General features: G+C 40.6%; 1 protein-coding gene across 4 annotated transcripts in view; it reads right to left on the reverse strand.

The window, feature by feature from the left end:
* Positions 1 to 2,755: 2,755 nt before the first annotated feature.
* The window catches only part of LOC311065814 (DLA class I histocompatibility antigen, A9/A9 alpha chain-like), a 119,857-nt gene continuing 99,283 nt past the window's right edge, over positions 2,756 to 23,329 (reverse strand). The window contains exons 1-8 of one of the 4 annotated variants that reach the window (XR_014602982.1): positions 22,252 to 22,588; positions 19,679 to 19,936; positions 19,008 to 19,286; positions 18,538 to 18,828; positions 18,266 to 18,391; positions 18,069 to 18,113; positions 3,511 to 3,599; positions 2,756 to 3,397 (exon numbers count right to left, since the gene is read on the reverse strand). Coding sequence is in view for 3 of the 4 variants with exons in the window: in XM_084086580.1 (XP_083942706.1) it covers positions 17,696 to 17,775; positions 18,069 to 18,113; positions 18,266 to 18,391; positions 18,538 to 18,828; positions 19,008 to 19,286; positions 19,679 to 19,936; positions 22,252 to 22,300 (1,128 nt within the window). In the remaining variant the exon portion in view is untranslated. Of the gene's footprint in view, positions 3,398 to 3,510; positions 3,600 to 16,283; positions 17,977 to 18,068; positions 18,114 to 18,265; positions 18,392 to 18,537; positions 18,829 to 19,007; positions 19,287 to 19,678; positions 19,937 to 22,251; positions 22,591 to 23,329 lie in introns of those variants that run through there. The other 3 variants (XM_084086580.1, XM_084086581.1, XM_084086582.1) reach the window with 3 other exon arrangements.

Here is a 23,329-nt window from a genome sequence, read left to right on the forward strand (position 1 = left end):
GCACAACTTTCCCCCTCACCGGTACTTTATTTGGAACAACCGGGATATTGTATATAAGAATAAGTCTTTGTTTTTTAGTAATTGGTTTGAGAAACATATTTTGACTGTTTCTCAGTTCAGAAGGTCTTACTTTAAATATACTTTATTATTAATCTATTATTGCTCCTTGCAAAATTTCACATTCACCGCTGTAAATTCTCTCTTCAAAATCCTTTACTCATTGTTTTTAGGAGAGAGGTCCAACAGTACATCCAAAATATTTCATCATCCAAGAATCTTAAAGCTGTTAATACAATAACCTTGTTTCAACTTTTTAATTTATTTCATTAAAGTTTTCTGTTCTGTTTTTCAATGTATATATGTATAAATTATGGATTTTTATCATTTAATTGTATGTAACTGCTACATTTTACATTTTGTACTTGTACTTGTATTTTTGATAACTTGGCATTAAAAATAAATAAAAATATGGTGGATAGAGGACCTGCCCCTCCTGAAGAATACAGAATTTTTAACATATAAAGATAAGAGTGTTTGGAAAATGCTGAGGTGCAATAGGTGATTGTCTACAAAAAAACACAAATTGTATTATGCTGGTTGAAAGTCTCCTCATATCCTGATCACAATGTTAAGCGGTCTTCTCAAAATCAGGTACGCCAATATGGTTTATATAAAATATTATTTATTGAACAATAATAGTTAATTATACAAGAATACAAAGTTTGTAGAATAGCAAGGCAAGGCAAGTTTATTTACATAGCACATTTCATACACTATGGCAATTCAAAGTGCTTTACATAGAGAGGAATAAAAATAATCACAAAATAAAAGCAAGGAAAATTCAAACAGTTATTCAAAAGCTTTACATAGAAAGGAATTATAATCATCACACTGTAGCAATTCATAGCGCTTTGCATAGAAAATAGACACAAAATAAAAGCAGGGGAAATTAAAACAGTTATAAAAGGAATTAAAAAAGATAAGTGACACCGTTATACAATGAATTCGAGTAAAATGAATTAAAATAGTAAATAAACTTCTCATCTGGCAAAACACCGGTGTATCTTATTTTGACTCTGAGATTTCCCCCTGACGGTCAGTATTCTTCTGGGGATTTTCATATACCGTGGATTATCTGAGCCCACCAGATTAGTAATCTGTACCAATCAGCAGATATGCTTGGTGTTAAAGATACAGCCTTCATAAATAGTACACTAGTGTTCTCTCTTCTTGACAGACACAGATCTAGCTTCAATGGCAGGAGAGATCAATATATCAAAGGAACTACAGAAATGATCAGACAGTGCTACATCCTTAATAACAATGGATGAAATGTTTAGACCCTTACTGACAAGTAAATCTAGAGTGTGTCCACGATTGTGATGGTGAGGAGACCAGAGTCGGCAGCAAGCAGAATGTCGTTGGTGATTTTGAGGAGGGCAGTTTCGGTGCTGTGTTTAGAGCGGATACCAGATTGGAATGGTTCATATAGATTATTGGAGTTGAGGTGTGTTTGAAGTTGAGTAGCAACAGCGCGTTCCAGGATTTTGGACAGAAATGGGAGGTTTGAGATGGGACGGTAACTGTTGGGAATGTCTGGGTCCAAACCAGGTTTTTTCAATACGGGGGTGATGGCAGCAAGCTTGAGAGGTGAGGGGACAATACCAGAGGCCAGAGAGGAGTTGATTATGTTGGTGATGAGGGGGGAAAGTGAGGGGAGGCAAACCTTGGTAAGAAATGTGGGGATAGGATCAAGCAGAGAGGTTGAGGGCTTCATGCTGGAGATTATGGTACAGTAGATAAATCTGATTCAGTGATTGGAGTGAATGAAGAGAGAGAGTGGGATGGAGGGGAGGGTGGTGGAGGTCCAGGGGTTGGGAAGGGGGTGCTATGGGCTAGTTGAATATGGATGTTGTCGATCTTGGTTTTGAAGAAGGAAAGAAACAAATCACACTTAGAGGTGGTAAAGGAGTTGGAGATTGTGTCCATGGGTTTCAGAAGTTTGTTGATTGTGGAGAAGAGGGTCTTGGGACTGTTGGAGCCGGATTGGATGACAGAGGAGTAGTGGGTGGAGCGGGCAGAGTTGAGGGTGTCTTTGTATTGTTGTCTGTGAAGTTTGTAGGCTTCCAGGTGGGACAGTAAGACCGGGTTTATTGGTGAGTCGTTCCAGTTGTCGGCATTTGGCTTTGAGGAGGCGGAGTTGGTTAGTGTACCAAGGGGCGGAGTGTGTGAAGGAGACAGATTTGGTTATAAGGGGGGCGATGGTATTGAGACAGGATGAGAGTACATCATTGTAGGCGTTGACGAGGACAATTGGGGACGTGTTTAGGGGGTCAATGGATTTTGCAATGGTGGTTGTCAATATGGAGGAGAAAGATGTGGTGTCGATGGATTTGAGGTTCCTGAGTGTTATTGTGCGTTTTTGCTTGGTGGGTGGAGATGGGATGTCGATGTCAATGATAATAGCCAGGTGGTCGGAAATGGTGAGGTTAGTTTGGGTTACATTGTTGATGGTGGTATGAACAAACCAGGTCAAGTGTGTGTCCTTTTTTGTGGGTGGGGAAATCAATATGTTGGCTGATATTGAAAAAGTGTAGGATGTCCAGGAAATCGGTGGTTGTTTTGGAGTCTGTGGAGTCGATGTGGATGTTGAAGTCACTCACACAGAAGAATGAATGGTGATATGGCACAGAGTTGGGATAGAAATTCGGATAGATCAGAGAGGAATGCAGGGTAGATAGTTGCAATGACCAGGGGTTTGACGTGTAATAGGCACCAGATTAGTTGGGTTTGCTGTACGGCTATTGAAGGCCTTAGACTTTCTATCACGTAATAGAACAGCAATAGAGATACAATAATACAGTCACACTGGGTCACACTGGCTTGTTTTGTAAACATTTGAAAAAGTTACTGTTATCATAGCGGGGACCCGACACATATCACTGAGAGCTGGTATCAGTTGCTTTTGGTTCACCTCGAGCAGATGGGGGAGGGTGTGGGCCCTGGCGTTGTGGCAGAGGCCGATTATAGCTCTCACAGGAGGAGGGCGAGGGCGAGCTGGGCCCGCAGGCTGTGGTGTTTGCGGGGCCTGATGTTTTTTGGTTGATATCTGAGGGCTCGCAGCAAAAGAGTGGGATAGTTTGGTTCCAGCATACACCAGTTCTTCCATTTTCTCTGAGAAGCACAGAAGTGGAGATGCTGGAGAGAGGGATAATATGTCTGGTGTTATAGGAGGCTGAGATATGTTGTCCTGGTTTTCCTGGCTGTTTTCCAGGAAGTCGTCCTTGGGTGCTGAATAGCAAACAGACAAGCCAACAATTCTTTCACAGGAACTTCTGGGAGGAATTCCGACATGACATGCAGCTCTGACATTCCTCTTCATGTCTTATTCTGTGACCTGAAACAAACAAAAAAAAAGGTTACAGTCATAGATCACATTTTTTAAAATCTTTCAAATGAAAAGTGAATATAATCTTCAAAATCATTTGTAGCTGATCTTAGGCTCATTACCTTAAACCATTCATGTCGAAGGATTTTCCTCAAATAAATCCGTTGTCTTGGGCTTTCCTTCAGGAGGGATCGAATCAGGAGGCAGCATTCTGTGCAGAACGATAGAAGTGAGTCAGATTATTTCCTTAAACTTTACAAACCTGCTGTCTTTGTATTAAGCTGTAAGATTCGACTATACGGAATATGCCACCTAAGAAAAATCCAATCCTACCCGACGAGGTGGAGGAGATCAAGAAATCTCTGGACTACTTGTCGGCGGAGATTTCAACCGTAGCAGCGCAACAGAAGAAAATCATTGATCTGATGGGGGAAATACAAATGCTAAAAAGGCAAAGCTTGGAGAAGGACCGAAAGATCGCTATTCTGGAGAATCGAGTTGCTGACCTCGAGCAATACTCCAGCATTAACGATGTGGTTATCAGCGGCCTGAGAACCAAACACCGGAACTATGCCAGGGTGGCTGCAGACGTTGGGCACACTGCTGCCGGAATGAGTGAAGCTTCCGAGGATGACAAGGAGTCGCTGGAACAACAGGTGATTTGCTTTTTGGACAGCAAAGGCATTAATGTTGATAGCGGGGATATTGAGGCTTGTCATACCCTGCCGGGCAAAAACAAAGCGGCCACTCCATTGGTAATAATCCGGTTCATGAACAGAAAGAAAAAGTCAGCACTCCTCAGACAGGGAAGGAAATTAAAAGGCACCGAAGTTTACATCAACGAACACCTCACCAAGAAAAATGCTGACATCGCTAGAAAAGCACGCATACTCAGAAAACAAAACAAGATCCAGGCAACATCGGCAAGAAATTGTAAAATATTTATCAAACTACATGGGTCGACACCTGAGGCAGCGAAAGTGCTTCTCATCAGGGACATCACCGAGCTGGATAAGTTTGAAGAAGGAATGAATCGAGAGCAACACAGGCCTACATAAGGTAACTGACTACAAACTGAACTGAACTTATCAAACACAATGACCATGACAAACTTGGACAGAAACTTATCTGCTAAATATGAACAACTGAACTTGGAAACTTTCAAATATACAGAACATAAACCTCAAGATACTGAAAATGACATTGATCCAGATAATAATTTTTACATTGGTACTCACAGCAGTGTGAATATTACACAGTTGAGCAGTTCAAAAAACACATAAAAAATGATGGCACAATATCAATTATACATTTTAATAGTAGGAGCCTTATCGCAAACCTTTCAAAAATCAAACAGTGCCTAAAACAAGTGGAAAATAAATTCACAGCAATAGCAATAACAGAGACTTGGCTCACGGAAGAACATCATGATTTGGTTGAGATTGAGGGATACGAACTGTTTATCATCAACAGGAAACAATCAAAAGGTGGGGGGGTTACATTATATATTGACCAAAGATATCAATGTAAAATAGTTAATAAAATGTCTTTTGTTTTAGATACAATCATGGAATGCATCACAGTACAAATTGAAATGGAAAATCTAAAAACATTTTAATTAGCTGCATTTATAGGAAACCGGGATCAAATATTGACATGTTTAATGGAAAAATAACATAAATATTTAGTAATAGCAATAACAAAAAAATGTTTTTTATTTGCGGAGACTTCAATATTGACTTGCTCAACCCACAAGAACACAACAAAACTACAGAGTTCATTCATTTGATGTATAGTACCGGTTTGTATCCCTCAATCACTCGACCAACCAGAATTACAATAGTGCTACATTAATTGATAACATATTTACCAACGTCATTGACTATAAAGTTGAAAGTGGACTAATAATAAACGACGTCAGTGACCATCTGCCAGTTTTTGTAAACATACATAGCTACACCAGGACCAGGAAAGACAACAAAATATACACAATTACCCGACACAGAACCCAAGAAAACATCAATATATTCAAAGAGGATTTAATGAAACAAGACTGGGGCAAAGTGTACGTAGATAATGTGAATGAAGCCTATGATTCATTTTTGACTGCTGTAACATCACTTTATGAAAAAAATTGTCCTGTAGTAAAGAAAGAAGTAAAACCGAAATCTGATGAAAAACCTAATGGATAACTAATGGAATATTAAATGTATGTAAGAAGAAAAATATATTATATGAAGAATTTTTGAAGAAGAGGACAAAAGAAGCAGAAAATAAATATAAGATATATAAAAACAAACTAACCAGAATCATGAGAAGCAATAAAAAGAATTATTATAGTAAACTACTGGAGGACAACAGAAGAAATATAAGAAACACTTGGAAAGTGCTGAATGAAATTATCAAGAATAAAAAAGGCAAAACAGGAGACACTTAACTTTTTTCTGACAAGAAACAATATAGAAGTTAATGATATGACCTTAGCTGCAAATTAATTTAATGATTTTTTTGTTTGAGTTGGTCCAGGCTTGGCTGAGGGGTTTGCAAAGACTGGCAGTATAAATGATGTGCTAAGCAAGAATGTAAATATTAATGAATCTATGTTTGTTAGGGAAACTGATGAAAAAGAAATTATAGAGATTGTTAAAACATTTAAGAGTAAAAAGTCACCTGACTGGAATGGTATTGACATGTTTATGGTAAAAAGTATTATTGGTTGTGTTGTTAAACCTCTAATGCATGTATGTAATCAATCTCTGAAAACTGGAGTCTTTCCAGAAAAAATGAAAATGGCAAAAGTGATACCAATATATAAGGCTGGTGAAAAAACGTGCACTTCAAACTACAGACCTGTTTCACTGCTCTCCCAATTTTCAAAAATCTCTAAAAGGCTCGATAACTTCATTATTAAACATAATATACTGTGTGATCAGCAATATGGTTTCAGGACTAATAGGACAACCTCACGTGCACTTATTCAATTTGTGGAAGAAATAACAACAGCAATAGAACAAAAAAAAAATGCAGTAGGGATATTCTTGGATCTTAAGAAAGCATTTGATACAGTAGACCACAATATCTTGATTACGAAATTACACAACTATGGAATTAGAGGGACTGTACTTTCTTGGTTAAATAGCTATTTACATAATCAACAACAATATGTTGAATTGCAAAACCATATTTCACAGTCAAAGAAAATGACCTGTGGGGTCCCCCAGGGGTCAGTGTTGGGACCATTGTTGTTTAACTTGTATATTAATAATGTATGGGAGGTGTCAAAAACACTGAAAACCATTTTATTTGCTGATGATACTAATTTAATCTGTTCTGGGGAAAATCTGGAACAACTCTTGAATACAGTGGAAAATGAATTACAAAAGATGAAGAGCTGGTTTGATGCAAATAAACTAACACTGAACTTAAGTAAAACTAAATTTATAATTTTTGGTAATCGTGCCACAACTTTAAACAAAAAGCTTATGATAAATGATATTGAAATAGAAAGAGTAAAAGAACTTACATTTCTAGGAGTAATAATCGATGAAAAATTATGTTGGAAGCCACATATACATTATATCAAGGCTAAAATATCCAAATCAATTGCTATATTGTATAAAATCAATTACTTATTAAATCAACAAACATTGTACACGTTGTATTGTTCCTTCATACTTCCATACATTACTTATTGTCTGGAGGTATGGGGAAACACTTACAAAACCAACACTGAACCAATATTTATCCTACAAAAGAGAGCCTTAAGAATTGTAAATAAAACCACCTATAGAGCACCAACTACTCCACTGTTTATTAAGTTAAAAGCACTAAAATGCAGAGATATTGTTGACTTCAAAACTGCACAAATTATGTATAGAATAAATAATCACCAGCTATCGAACAGTATTCAAGGGTTGTTTCAAATGAGAGAGAGCAAATATCACTTAAGAGGAACATTTGTAGTTAAAAAAAACTTATAAGAACAAATTCTAAATATCACTGCATCACAACCAAATTAGTTAATTTATGGAACAGCTGCAGTGAAGAGATGAAATCAAGTTTAACAATGAGTAATTTTAAAAGACTATTTAAATATATTAAATAAATACGAAAAGGACTCAAGGTGACAGTATTGTATACTTCCGGTCGCGCCGCCGCCCACAACGATCGCCATTCATTCCAAAATGGACTGTGAACAGCTTGTTTTCTCTGCCAGCAGCACGCACGAGACATCTAGCCTTTATATGATATCTATGGTTCCATCCATCATAGTTGTACAAAAGAAATTTGTTATTTCTTGTTAAATTTGTTAAATTGAGTTATTTGTTTTATTATTTGTGTGTACATAATGTGTGTATCTCCAGATATGAGTTGTATTTATTATTGTTATTATTATAGGTATATGTGATTTATGTGAAACATAATTACCTTTTCAAATGGTACGTCCCGGGGCAGTGGAGGAGTTAGGCCTATAAAAAGGCTTCAGAAATTTGGTATGATGTTGGGAAGTGCTATTTGTGTCGTGCGGCACAGGTCAGATTTTGTCTTGTTAATATAATTTATTTTGATGATGTATTTTGTTGCATTTAAGTTTTTGTTTTGTTTTGTTTTTGTGTTTTTTCCACAATTATTGAGTGACTCATCGTGTGGCAAATAAAATGCACTCTTGAACCTCACCAACGGCTTCCTCTGTCACTTTGGGCCTCCATCCGCTACTGCTATCGTAACAGTCATCATTAAAACAAAGTTTGCTTTACCTAGTAACAGAGGGGTTTGCATATGAAGAACCAATCAAAGATGGGGAAATTATGTAATGCAGTCTGACATTTTATGCCATACCTCTATACTATAAAAACTGTTGTATTCTTGTGCACTGTGGGATTGTCTCAATGGAATTTGTCTGAGATCCTCCGGCCTTGCTTGGGAGAGATTCCCTGAGAACTGCTCGGGAAGATCTCCTGGTCGCATTTAAAGGACATTTGCAGGTCTGTTTGTCGATTTATTCCTGCGCAGGATGCTAGTTTAGGAAGTGAGCTAGTTTAGGGAAGCAAGTTAGAGTAAGAAACTCAGCCAGTTGTCGACTGAAGACGCAAGAGCTAGAGTATAAAGGTTATTAAGTGTCGATTATGGGTGTCGATTTGAAGAGTCAGGTTTAGGGAAAAATCCACTACAATATTCAGTCATAATACATCATCTAACATCAGCACAACAGTGAACTCATGAAACTGTGTCTGTTCAGCAATTTACTGTCAAACCAAAATGTATTCAACATTTCTCACATTATCACAGTTTATTCATTATGCTTTAGAAAAAGGTAAATAAAATATGACAAGAACTCAGTTGATATTTCACTGGTTTTGGCCATCCTTCTGTTAGACTGTCTCACAAATTAATTAGGTTGAATAGCTGCCAGCTGTTAAATTTAAGTACACAATTAGATAATGCCAATAGGTCAACCAATTACCAATCAAATGCTTAATTTTGTTCAGTCTGTGGTGTAAAAAGGATGCATTAGCAATTAAAGAAAAAACACTTAAGCAAAACATGGTCAGGTCAAAGTGTCTGAATAAATGTTACTGGTGGTCCACTATATGAGTAGCCTGGTTAAAACCAGACCATTCTCAGTAGTAACTGAGTTATGGTCTGGCAAAGCTTCATCAATAACTCATTTCCAAAGGGGCGTCACCAATGGACGTCGCTCAAATGCCGACTGGCGCAATTGGATAGACCTAAAACCAATCAGAGCGATCGTCATCATATAAAGCCATATGGTGCGTCCCTAAGTTACACTACGCCATAAAAGTATGTACTCTTTTTGTGAAGAAAACGTATTTACTTTTGAATGTGTAGCAAAAAAGTAGGCAAGCTTTGGGACATACTACTTCGTCATCTTTATTGGATGGATCTGTCGGGTGCATCCTATCACGTAAACTGCCCTGTCAATCATCTTGTCACAGTTAAAATCCTCTATTAAATCTAATTTAATTTCCTACCGTTTCGGAGAGAAATGTAGTAGCACGTTCATCTGCCAGTGGGTCTTTCAGGGAGAGTGTCCTCATGTGTTTGCAATTTGAATATAATAATGCATTTAAAAGTTGGTGCGCTTTACCAACGGACGTCGCTCAAATGCCTCTGGGCGCAATTGGATAGACCTAAAACCAATCAGAGCAATCATCATCGTGTAAAGCCCGCCTCAACGTTTCTGATTGGTGCCTCGATTTGGACGGATTAGAAATCGGCTTGAATGGGCTCTTTGCCAGACTACTTGCAGAGAAAATCGAAATTTGCCGGAAGTTTGTCTGGGTTCTCTTACGAGAGTACTCTCGTGTTGCGTAAGCTAGCTTACACTACGGGAAAACTCCTTTTCTCGAGAATACTGAAGCAGAAAAATTATCCTTAATTTTTTAACATGTAAAACGCATATGCTACAGCAGGCAGACATAGACGAGGCAGCTCGCGCGCCCATTGGCTGCTCTGCAGAAACTGCTGCAACCTATCAGTGCGTCTGGCATGACATCAGCGCCAATGGGAAGCCTTCCCTGCGTCACGTCATGACCTGCCAGTATGGGTGTGGCCTAAGCCTATAAATACCCATCGCCCAGGTTGCACTATGATTTCGTCTCCTTTCAGCGAATGATTCTCTTTGCTGAATCTACTGAGAAGAAGAAGCTGCGCCGTCGAACAGCACTCAGAGGACGCCGGCTGGATTATCGCCGCCTTCGCTTGCCGTACCTGCTGCGCTATCCGGCGCCCATATCCTTTTCTTTGATTCCGTGTGTGTTCGCCGCCACGACACACACTTCTTTCTCTAAGAGAGCCGGCATTTATAAATGCCTTCCATGTCCTGCGGCTCGTGCCGAGCCACGCTCAGTGATGGGGACCGCCACGTGCTGTGCGTTTCCTGCCTGGGCCAGGACCACGCGGACCTCGTGCTTGCTGACAGCGGCTGCCGCGAGTGTGAAGTGTTGCCTCTATTGACCCTGCAGGCTCGACAGGCGGCCTTCTCCACTAAGTCCGCTTCTCCGATGCTTACTGTTGGACCGCGCCGTAAAAAGCGCCGCTCACAGAGAATACAAATAAATACAAATACAATTCATTTAGCTGACGCTTTTATCCAAAGCGACTTACAATTGCTATATATGTCAGAGGTCGCACGCCTCTGGAGCAACTAGGGGTTAAGTGTCTTGCTCAGGGACACACTGGTGTCTCACAGTGGATTCAAACCTGGGTCTCTCACACCAAAGGCATGTGTCTTATCCACTGCGCCACACCACCCCAGAGGCCACCGGAACCGTCCGTAAAAGAGCCTCTTTCTCAGAGTCCCCGTCTCCTTTGCCGACGGTCAGCGTCCCGCTGCGGCAGTGCCTGACGAGTTGGACGGGGGTGTCATGGAGGATGACAGCTGTTCCCTCCTCGCGTCCGGGAGGTCCCTTATTAAGGCCGTGGAGGACCTTGGCCTCGATTGGACCGCGCCCCAGGAGCCCACGCCCAACAGGCTGGATGGCTGCTTTCTTCAAGGTCGCCGCTCTTCGCCTGTTCTGAGGCCCGCTCCCTTCCTTCCTGAACTGCACGACGAGCTCTCCAAGTCTTGGGGAGCTCCATTTTCGGCCAGGCTAAAATCCTCTGTTTCCTCGACGCTCTCCGCGGTTGACGGCGCCAAGGACAGATGATATCTCTCCGTTCCTCCGGTCGAGGAAGCGGTTGCTACGCACTTGTGTACGCCCTCTGCTGGACGCCCTCTGCTTTGGCTACCCACCAAAGCCTGCCGGACCACTTCAGCGCTGATCGGTTGCGCGTATGCTGCCACTGGTCAAGCTGCATCCGCGTTACACACCATGGCAGTACTCCAGATACATCAGGCCAACCTTTTCCGCTCCCTGGATGAGGCTGGCCCTACTACGGAGAGTGTAACGGACTTAAGGAGCGCGACGGACTTGGCTCTCAGAGCTACCAAAACCGCCGCCCAGGCCATTGGAGGTAACATGGCCACCCTCATCGTCACGGAATGTCACCTGTGGCTGACGCTGTCTGATATGTCAGACGCTGACCGCGCCACCTTTCTGGATGCTCCTGTGTCACCGACTGGTCTCTTCGGCCCCTCGGTGAAGGGCTTCGCGGAGCGCTATTCCAAGGTGCAGAAGGCGTCTCAGTCTTCCTAGCCCCCCTAGGAAGGTGCCGATGGCTAAGTCCCGCTGCGGCCGGACCGCCATCGAAATCGGCACGACCCGCTCTCTCAGTCCCCTCAGCAGAGGCGATTCGAAGAGTGTATTCAGCAGCCACCGAGCCGGTTTCTCAACTCACTCGCCTGCACACAAACGCTGTTCTCACAGCGACCCACATAAATCTCAAAAAGAGCATTATGTCTGGTCATATTCCGGCTCAGGCCGAAGGTGTTCTGAATGTAGGAAATGTGCCCACTACCCAGTGCCCATCCCTACACGTAAACACTACCCTCTCTGTGTGTCACACTCATCCAGGGTCGGAAACAATAAAGCTGGCTCATGCCGCTCAACCACTAAGTGTAGAAAAAGTGCCCACTGCTCAGTGCTCACCCCTACACATGGGCATTACTCACGCAGTGTCTCACACCACCCCAGGGTCCATATCAGTCAAACCGGCTCATGCCGTTTTAAGTGTAGGAAATATGCCCACTGTACAGTGCTCACTCCTACCTATGAAAGCAACTGTATCTGTGTTACACACACACATAATGCCCCAGTGTATAAACCCAGCTCACGCTGGCGGTGTTTCAGATGTAAATAGCGTGTCTGCCACACAACGCACACACTTTCTGAGAAGCACCTCATGCCGCGAGCTCACACAGCCTCGCTTGTGACGCAACATCCTCCCGTTTCTACGACCGGGATGTTAGCTATTGTGCCGCTGCACGAAATACCGACTGCCCCATTGAATATGAACATGGTGAACGAAGTATGTCATCATGGCCGGGTCCCCGAGTCCCTGAGTATCAGCGACCGGAACCCAGATTTCATTCTACCCCTGGTCATTCACGCATGGGAATTGATTACAGGGGTCTCAAAATGGGTGTTAGAAATAGTGAAACGGGGCTACTCGCTTAAATTCGCTCGCAGACCACCACGCTTCTCAGCCCGGGTCGAAACTTCGGTGAATCAGGAAGTAGCGCACCTACTCCGCACCGAAATACCGAATTTGCTAAGGAAAGGGGCAGTAGAGACCGTCCCATTGGCAGAGAGCGAGTCAGGGTTTTATAGCCGTTACTTCTTAGTACCGAAGAAGGACGGCGGCCTCCGCCCCATACTAGATCTCAGGCGTTTGAACAAAGCTCTTATGATACGCTCATTCAAAATGCTCACAACCAGACAAATCCTCGCTCGAATTCGACCGGGGGACTGGTTTATATCAGTGGATCTGAAAGACGCCTACTTTCAGATTCAAATAGCAGCCCATCACAGGCCATTCTTGAGATTCGCCTTCGAGGGCCAGGCTTATCAATACACCGTCCTCCCGTTCGGTCTGTCTTTAGCACCTCGTACATTTACGAAGTGCATGGACACAGCGCTCGCGCCCCTCAGACGGTGAGAATCCTGAACTATCTGGACGACTGGCTGATTTTAGCGCAGTCGAAAGAGGAACTGGTGTTACACAGAGGGCTATTGCTGGACCATCTGGAACAGCTGGGGCTCAGGGTAAACTGGGCCAAAAGCAATCTATCACCCAGTCAGGAAACATCCTTTCTAGGGATAGAGTTGGATTCCAGGTCTATGCTGGCGCGCCTAACGCGGGAACGCGCGGCAGCAATCCAGCGCTTAGCAGCGACATTCGTAGTAGAGAGGTATCTTCCCCTCAGAGTGTTTCAGAGGATGATGGGTCTTATGGCCTCAGCCTCGACGGTGCTGCAGCTGGGTCTGCTATACATGCGCCCTTTTCAGCTATGGCTGAAGTGCCGTGTTCCAGCGCGGGCATGGACATCAGGTTCGCTTCGTCTCACGGTGAATCAGACATGCGTATTAGCGCTGAAACCATGGACGAGGGCAGACTGGTACCAGTCCGGCGTGAACCTGGGCACAGTCTCGATAGTCAAAGTAGTCTCGACAGATGCCTCCAACACGGATTGGGGCGCCCTTTACGAAGGGAGGCCGTCAATGGGCCTGTGGTCAGACGCAGAGAAAGTGTACATAAACTACACATAAAGATGAAAGCGGTCTCGAGATGAAAGCGGTCAAGAACTCCCTTCAGTTTTTCCTCCCTGTGCTGAAAAACCACCACGTTCTAGTCAGAACAGACAACACGTCAGTGGTGTCTTATATAAATCGCCAGGGCGGTCTCAGGTCCCAGAGCCTTCTTGCGAGAGCAGAACGCCCACTAACGCAGAACTCTTATGGGCTCAGCACAATCTGTGTTCGCTGAGAGCGGCGCATGTGCCGGGCGTTCTGAACGTGGGCCCAGACATGCTGTCCAGGGCCAAGCTTTCCCCAGGGGAATGGTCCTTGCATCCCATGGTGGTGCAAAACATTTGGGACATCTTCGGCAGAGCGGAGGTAGACCTGTTCGTGTCGCAGGCCAACGCTCACTGCCCAATATTCTTTTCAAAAGAATCCTCCTCGGCCTCCTTCGGTTCCAGTTTGGGACCTTTCCACGGTCTTAGAAGCCATGAAAGACGGCCCATTTGAACCATTACATGCTGTGGAGCTGAAATACCTCTCCTTCAAAGCCACTTTTCTGCTGGCATTAGCCTCAGTAAAACGGGTGGGCGACCTCCACGCACTCTCAGTGAGTGCTACGTGTCTGGAATTTGGGCCTAATGACTCTAAGGTCATCCTCAAACCAAGACAGGGATACGTCCCGAAGGTGCTTGCGACTCCGTTTAGAGCGCAAGTCATTTCCCTGTCAGCCCTCCCTGCGTCCGACAGTGAGGTTGGGGTTAATTTTCTCTGCCCAGTAAGGGCTTTGAGGATTTATGTGGAATGCTCTGCTGCCTTCAAGCAGACAGAGCAGCTTTTTGTTTCCTTCGGTGGCCGCGTTAAGGGGCTAGCCACCTCGAAACAGACCCTGTCCAGATGGATAGTTGATGCTGTTGCGTTGGCTTATGCATCCAAGGGCTTAGATTGCCCTTTGGGTGTTAGGACCCACTCAACTAGAGACATGGCCTCTTCGTGGGCATGGACAAGTGGGGTCTCACTTCAAGACATTTGTATGGCGGCAGGCTGGGCCTCCCCGTCTACATTTGTAAGGTTCTATAACCTAGAAGTGTCCGCGTTGCAGGCTAGGCTGTTCTCAGTCTAATTATGCTTTGTTATCGCGCCTGACCAACCTAGTTTGCTCAGACCGTTGACATATTGCAGCGTCCTGTGGGCCAATGCAGTTTCAAGGTTCATTATTGTCTTAACTGTGTATAAGTGTAAAGCACCTATCTCTACTGTATATACTGAGTCGTCCCTCCCCGTTCTGTCGCTCACACGTCTATTCCATTTTTACATGAGCCCCGGGTATACTGCCCTTGGGACATTAGTATTGGAATTTCGCACGCACAGCGTTTTACATGGGGTTCCTCAACACGAGAGTACTCTCGTAAGAGAACGACACTCGGTTACTAACGTAACTTCGGTTCTCTCTAGAGAGGGAACGGGTGTTGCGTAACCGGCCGTGCTTGTGCTGCATTACGGTTTCACTTCCAGTCGACTGAAATCATAGTGCAACCTGGGTGATGGGTATTTATAGGCTTAGGCCACACCCATACTAGCGGGTCATGACGTGCCGCAGGGAAGGCTTCCTATTGGCGCTGATGTCATGCCAGACGCACTGATAGGTTGCAGCAGTTGCTGCAGAGCAGCCAATGGACACACGAGCTGCCTCGCCTATGTCTGCCTGCTGTAGCAAATGCGTTTTACATGTTAAAAAATTAAGGATAATTTTACTGCTTCAGTATTCTCGAGAAAAGGAGTTTTCCCGTAGCGTAAGCTAGCTTATGTAACACTCGTTCCCTCTCTAGAGAGAACCGAGGTTACATTAGTAACCGAGTGTCATTTTCCCAGGCTACTATATGAGAATATTTGGGTATAATATGTCAGTTTACTTTATTTTGCTATCCTCACATGGATATACATATACATAAATGAACTATAGTGTCCTGCACCCAGTATTTTTTGGACTGACTGTATGTGGCGAAAACCATCAGTGAGTGAGAACCTGATATTCTGCTTTTCTGGCACTGGAATAATAACAACTGCTTTAAAACATGGGACTCTCTTATCGACCAGTTGAAATTTGTTCAAGTGTAAAAATGTTTTACTATTACTATTTCTGCAATGCCTTAAGCATATAATGCTATGCTATTCTGAATTCAGCCATTCAAAAGATAAATCTGAACTTTGGCATGTCACACATTAGATTACATAACGCTTCTTCAGGCAGCATCTTTTGAACGCATGAGTGGGAATTTCAGTTTTAAGCTTACACAGTCAAACTGAAAATCAAAATATGTCATATGATAAAATGATCTTCCCTTGCTTTCTGGCACAAATTTCCATGTCCTTTGCGTCAGTCTATTGAAGAAAAATGTGCATCCTTATACAAATGCCCAAAGTGCCCATAATGTGACATATTACTTTCAACTTTCTCTTTGAAAGTAATATGTCACATTATGGGCACTTTGGGCATTTGTATAAGGATGCACATTTTTCTTCTTGGACATGTGACAATATCAGATGCCTTGAAGTTGCGAGTGAGAAGAGCTTGGATAAAACACAAATCTCCTTTTGACCAGCAAGAAAAGAAAACTAATAAAGTGATATTATTCTTTAAAAATATGTCATAACTGTTAAACAGTCGTGCTACCTGTTTTACATTACTTTGTGGTTTCATCATTTAATGGTCATTTTCATAACAACCCAAATTACATCCACCAAGCAAATGCTATTTTTTTAATGCTTTATTATCAACAAACAGCATGAGTAACTTACATATTACATACGAAGAACATACATGTTTCACAATACAATATAAATTAGAAAAAAAAGAGAAAAGGAAAGAAAAGGAAAAGAAAGAAAGAAAGAAAGAAAGAAAGAAAGAAAGAAAGAAAGAAAGAAAGAAGGAAAGAATGAAAGAAAACAACATAATTGATATTAAGATAAAGACCTGAGGTTTTGGAAAAGGGCTTAAAAGTTTATAATGCAATAGCTACTCGAGAGACATCATTCAGAAACAAGGCAGTGTCATCAGCTAACTGACTTATCACTTTGGTATTGATTCCTTTTAATTCCTTTTAAAGGGCTAAGGACTCGAAAGCTTTATAATAGTCCAAAAAGAGGATAAAACAATCATTAGAGATCTATGTAAAATATCCAAAACCAAACGTATATTATTGAAGATGTGCCTTTTTCTTTTTTAAACAAATCAGATTGTTTAAAACACATTTCAGTCTTTTCGATAAAACCAAAGCAATTATTTTATAATCATTATTTAGCAACATAATTGGCTGCCAACTATCAATTAAAATGGGATCTTTATTTGGTTTTGAGGGTGATAAGTCCTTGACACATCAGGGTTGGAGGAAGCAAAGCTCTTTCAAGGCTCTCCATAAACACTTTGAACAAAAAAGGAGCTATGGTCTTTCTAAATGCTTTATGAAATTCAGCAGTAATACCATCCATTCCTGGAGACTTATTTTTCAAATAATTTATGGCATCAATAATTTCTTCTAATCTGAGAGGGGCTTTGCATATAGAATCCTCTATGCTAAGATGCTTTATGTTGGGCAAGGACTCGGAAAACTCAGTAGTAGATTGTTTGAGGTGTAAAGATAACTATAAAACTCAGCAAAAATTTGCAATGCTTTTGGGGTCCTCAGCAATATCACCATTAATATTCAATTGCGATCTTATAAGATCTTATAAAGATCTTCAGCCATTCTTTTGTAAATTTCCTCTAATTAAGTTTCTGCTCAGTGAGATATGTTTTGTCCATTTCAGAAATTTCCTCTACTTTTTTAGAAGATGGAAATTTTACCTTATCTTCACTAATTTTCCTAATTTTTGCGAGTTCACTACAATACTTTCAACAACAAAAAAATCCAATTTCAAATTAATTTTTTTATTTTATTTTTTATCACAGAAAAGTTCTGAGACCTGTGCGAGGATGACCGTTGTGTGTCTGTCTACAGTGCTATGTTGCTTGGGGCTGGAGACTTGCAAGGAGTTTCAGGGAGAGATGGAAACTCTTCCTCCATTGAGATAATCATGCAAGTTGTCAGTAATCAGATCACTGGAAGGAATCTTCATAAAAGTTTCGGCCACCTGCGTGCTGCTGCTAGTTTTGCAGTGTTAGCATTTATGCTTTGGTTGGACTTTCCAGCCTTCTTTCCACTTTTCCTTTTTTCAGATCCACCCATTGTTGTGTCCGACAAATCACTGTGATTAGAGTTAGCTATCTTTCAAAGTATTCTTTGCAATAATGTTACAAGTCAATTTAAGTATTTGGGAATGCAGAGCTGATCAAAACACATGCAATCAAGGAATCATCTTGGAACCTCCCCGAAATGCTAATTTTCCCATGTGTTGTCTTGATTTTTTTATTTAATGCATAGACTCAATTTTCATCATGCGTGGAGGCTGAAATCAATAAAACGTTCCTTTGGTTCAATTTCTAGACATTTTCCAAAATTAAACTTAAAATGAACATTTTGCTGACAAAGTATACTCACATGGAGTAGGGGAGTATTTATTCAGTGGCGTCTCAGAGCCTCGTCCTGAATAAGATGAAATAAACCAGAATAAAAAGTCACAATCACAAAACTGTATACGGTAAACATTGAAAGAGCCTCTTCTAAAGGAACATGATGTTTAGTTTCATTTTCTAATTGAGCATCAAACGTAATGAACTGGACCGTAGAACATTTACCAGCAGCACGTCTTTTCCTCCATATGATGAGTGCAGTTACGATGAGAGCAGCCACACACATTAACACCAGCACACTGATAACTACAGACAGACTGACGGATCCTCCTGGGTCATATTTATCTGTATCTGAAATTGTGGTGAATAAAAAAAAATACAGGAAAATAAATTCAAAAGCTACTGAAATAGTTTTATTTTTATTAAATCTGTGTAGTTGATGGTATCAAAAAGGGCATTTAGTTTGTTTGCTTGCTGGTTTGGGCATTTTTATTTACCAAATATAATGTTCAGTTTGTTGTCCAGATTGAGGTGCTTCATTGTACAATTGTATTTATGCCCTTCACGTAGTTCTTCATCGCTGATCACTAAACTCTTCCTCATCTGGTAAGTTCTGTCTCCGTTGGGCAGAATCTGTCCTCCTGTGATCTGATCATCATCCACAGGCTGATCGTCTCTGAACAGGGTCAGGTTAATGTGACGGGGGTAAAAGCCAGTGGCCAGACAGCTGATCTGAAGCCTTTGAGAGTCTGGGAGATTCTTCCTCATGAGTCTCACTCTGGGTTTCACTACAGAGAATAATGAGAACTGTTACTGTTGCATCAGTTATTTATTTATCATTCTCATGTTTCATTACGCATTCAGAGGCACACATTTTCGGTCAGTACTGCTGTCTGGGTCATATTTGTTGATTATATATTTTTTTCTATCTTAATTATACTGAAGATAATCAGGTTGATTCTCTCACCTTTTCTCATCACATTGTTCTTTTCCAAATGCAGGTACCTTCGCAAAAATTTAATGCAAATAGGATGATAAATATTTCCACATAAATACTTTATATGAAGCTGTTTTACTTGGTCCCATGATATAATCCATGGCTTTTTCATATGGATATCGTTTTTTTCCAGGTCATAGGTGAATTCCTCTATACATTGCCCATCAAAAGCATCCCAGAAATGAAGTGGACCTGGTTTATCATCATTCAATAGTTCACATCCAGCAAGTATCTGATGAACATGTACACCTTCAAATAAAATATTTATTTTTAATTAGTCCTCACTCTGACACAATATAAAACGTAGTAAACTGAAAATGAATATTTTGCACATTATAATTATCTTTTTACGGTCTTACATCAAAAGTTTTAATAAAATAATTAAAACACATAGAAGCTACAGTCAGAGGTGTAAAGTCCAGGTTCAGAAAGTAAAAGTCCTCCTCTGTATTTTGTTCCAATCACCTGGATTTCAGTTTTTCAGCCAGGAGATTAGTGAAAATAGGCTGGCTGACTTCATGGGTGCAACATATGGCAGGACTTTTACTTTCTGACCCCTGGACTTTACACCTCTGGCTACAGTACATCTGTTATTAAATTAAGTATGTGTTAATGCTGATAATGTAGGCTTTAGCTCTCACCATCTGTGAGATTGAGGTGTTTCTTAACATTAAAATCCGTATTTTTCATGCCATCATACAAGTATTGAAATACAACACCAGCATCCTTTTGCTCTTCATTGTAGTATTTTGAATCATTGTGAGAGCGATAGACAGGTTTCCATGTGGTTGAGTCATAATATCCTATTTGCAGATCATCCAACATCACCACAACACTGAACTCAGGAAATGGTGTCTGTCCAACTATATATGTTGCCAAAGCCATCAGTGAGTGAGAACCTGTGGATACACAAGGACAAGAAATATTAGTACAGATTAGTCAAATTAGACCATGACATATGAGTATAAGTCCAGACTTATCTTCCTCTGGGCTCTGGCATTATAAATGAATATTGTAGAACAAATTTTATCTTTAAGATGTGTGTGACCTCCCCTCACTGTCACTCTGACTGTATGACTGCTGACCATTTCTTGCAAGAAAATAAACCTCAAAGTAAATTACAAAAATATACATGTGATAAATATTACATTATAAATTGCTAAGTTAATTAGAAAAGTTGTCATTCACAATAAAATAATCAAGAAGTAAGGTTCCTCTGTTAAGAATCTTGTACTGAACCTTGTACTTGATGCAGAACAGTGAAATAGAGAAGCACAAACAGGATGAATCAAGAGATTGAGAAAAAAGATTTGGATGGTTATTGCAGTATTTTCAACCATGCTGATAACGGATGAAAGAATACAAACAGTATTGACAGGCAATTTTGTCAAAGTCCAGGCCAAGACCAGAGCTGAGTTTATGCAAGACCATGATACTTCAACTCTGTTAACAATATACACTACAGGCCAAAAGTTTGGACACATTACTATTTTTAATGTTTTTGAAAGAAGATTCTTCTGCGCATTATTTGATCAAAAATACAGAAAAAAAATGTAATATTGTGTGATATTATTACAATTTAAAATAATTGGTTTTCAATTTATTATACTTTAAATTATAATTTATTTCTGTGATGCAAAGCTGAATTTTCAGGATCATTACTCCAGTCTTCAGTGTCACATGTGACATCCAGTCTATCACATGATCCTTTAGAAATCATTCTAATATGATGATTCATTATCAAAGTTGGAAACAGTTCTGCTGCTTAATATTTTTTCATAACCTGTGATACTTTTTTAGGATACTTTGATGAATAAAAAGTAACAAAATAAAAATAAAGAAAAAGAAGCAAATGTTTTAAAAATATAAATCTTTTGCATAAATCACTACTGGTCAGTAATTTGGGGTCAGTAATTTTTTTCTTTCTTTTTTGAAATAAATCAGTACTTTTATTCAGCAAGGATGTGTTAAATTGATAAAAAGTGATAGTAAAGAAGATTTATATTATCAGAAAATATTTTTTTTTTATTTTGAATAAATGCAGTTCTTTTTAACCTTTTATTCATCAAATATATTAGGCAGCAGAACTGTTTCCAACACTCATAATAAATCAGAATATTAGAATGATTTCTAAAGGATCATGGGATCACATGTGACACTGAAGACTGGAGTAATGATCCTGAAAATTCACCTTTGCATCACAGGAATAAATGATAATTTAAAGTATAATAAATTGAAAACCAATTATTTTAAATTGTAATAATATATCACAATATTCCTTTTTTTTTCTGTATTTTTGATCAAATGCAGGCTTGATGAGCAGAATAAACTTCTTTCAAAAACATTAAAAATAGTAATGTGTCCAAACTTTTGGCCTGTAGTGTGTGTATATATATATATATATATACACTGTATATATATATATATATATATATATATATATATATATATATATATATATATATATATATCACACATACACATACACACACACACACAATTGTGCAATTTTACAATTAACATATGAATAGATAATTTCACATGTATTAACAATTGTTTACGTAGGCCTATGTCACAAAAAGAAAAAAGATATTCAAAATCTGAAAAACTGTCCAACATTCCCAGACAAAATATGAAAATTGCAACATTAAAGGGATTGGTCACCCAAAATTAAACTGTTTACATTTAGCCTACTCACCCTCCACACTTGTATGACTTTCAAAAAAAGACATCTGATCGTTTTTAATAAATTACAATGAAATAGGCTACCAACAAATGATAAATTGCCATCCTACTGTAAACAACTGTTAGGTGGCTAAACATCACAATTATGATACGCACCCTCATGTTTGTGCATGTCGTGCTAGTTTATAGGTTTATAGACACAAACACTCAAAACCATTTGTTACCATCGACATCAAGTGTGTTTTCTTTCCTTTTTTAATGAAACAAAAAGTAGTAGCTATTTACCTTATTTTTAAGATCGGGCGTGGCGGCCATGTGTGTGGTGTCCACTTTCAGTTATTTTTAGCTGTAGCCTACAACAGCTCGTTTTGCTGTTTGATATTGCAAACTGGTATTTCTTACCATATGTATTGTCGTAATTATAAACATACTTGTTTGTAGCACAAATAGTTTCTCTTCTCACACATTAACAGAAAACAGCTTACGTCCGCGTTGCAAAATAAGGTGGATAGGAGCACTATTAACTTACCTGCATTGACAACTGTCAAGCATGACAGCAGATACGCAAGCTTGAGCATTCTTTAAATCAATGAATCCAGGTGTTATGGATCATCTCTGTACAAGATTATTGCACGCACTTCTCCCTTCTTAACACAATCCCAAGTCGATGCAAATCGTTCAGACAAACAGGTGTTGTGTAGCCTACTTCTACAATGTTCTTTGACAAACGTCTATTGTATCCTCTACAATTATCGTCTATTGAAGCTGTTAGACAGTGAAATATTCTTCCTCACGACGTGTTCTCTTTCATTTTCTTTTTGACTTTCACTTCTGTGTGGGTGTGGTCCGTGTACACTAACCATTCTTTCAGTCGTTTTTTTATTTTATTCACTCGTTCTCTTACGAGAGGTTCTCTCGTACTGCGTAATATCTTACGCTATGGGGAAAAGAGATACTGATACTGATTCTTTTCCGCGAGATACTGAAGCCAAAAAATTATCCATAATTTTGTATTAATACAAAACGCATTGCAGCAGTGCGCAGACATAGGCAAGACGGCTCGCGTGCCTATTGGCTGCTCTGCAGCAACTGCGCCAGCCTATTGAGCGAGGCCCTCAAGACGTCAGATCCAATGATTAGACCCGCCGAAACGGGCGTGGCCAGGGCCTATAAATCAGGCTCGACGAGGCTGGATGAGCTGATTTTTCATCTCTTCAGCGAAGCTCATGCATTGCTGGATCCCGAGAGGAAGAAGCCGCGCCGTCTAGAAAAGCTTCTGCGGGACGAGCCACTGCATTTGAAGCCGTTGGTCGACAACTCGCCGCCTTCAGTCGCCGTTCCTGCTACGCTATCCGGCGTATAATATCCTTTTTCTCTGCTTGTGTGTGTGTGTTCGCTGGCGCGACTCACACTCTGATCTAAAAGAGCTAGCGTCTTTTTCAAGATGCCTCGTTCCTTCTGCAGCTTGTGCCGAGCCCCACTCAGTGACGGAGACCGCCATGTCATCTGTGTTTCCTGCCTGGGTGAAGACCACGCGGCTGCCCTCACTGCGAGCTTCTGCCTATGGTAACTCTGAGGACTCTCCTGGTGGCTTTCACCGAGACTGC

This window comes from Abramis brama (assembly GCF_963993115.1).
Source record: "Abramis brama genome assembly, chromosome: 16".
NCBI lineage: Eukaryota > Metazoa > Chordata > Actinopteri > Cypriniformes > Leuciscidae > Abramis > Abramis brama.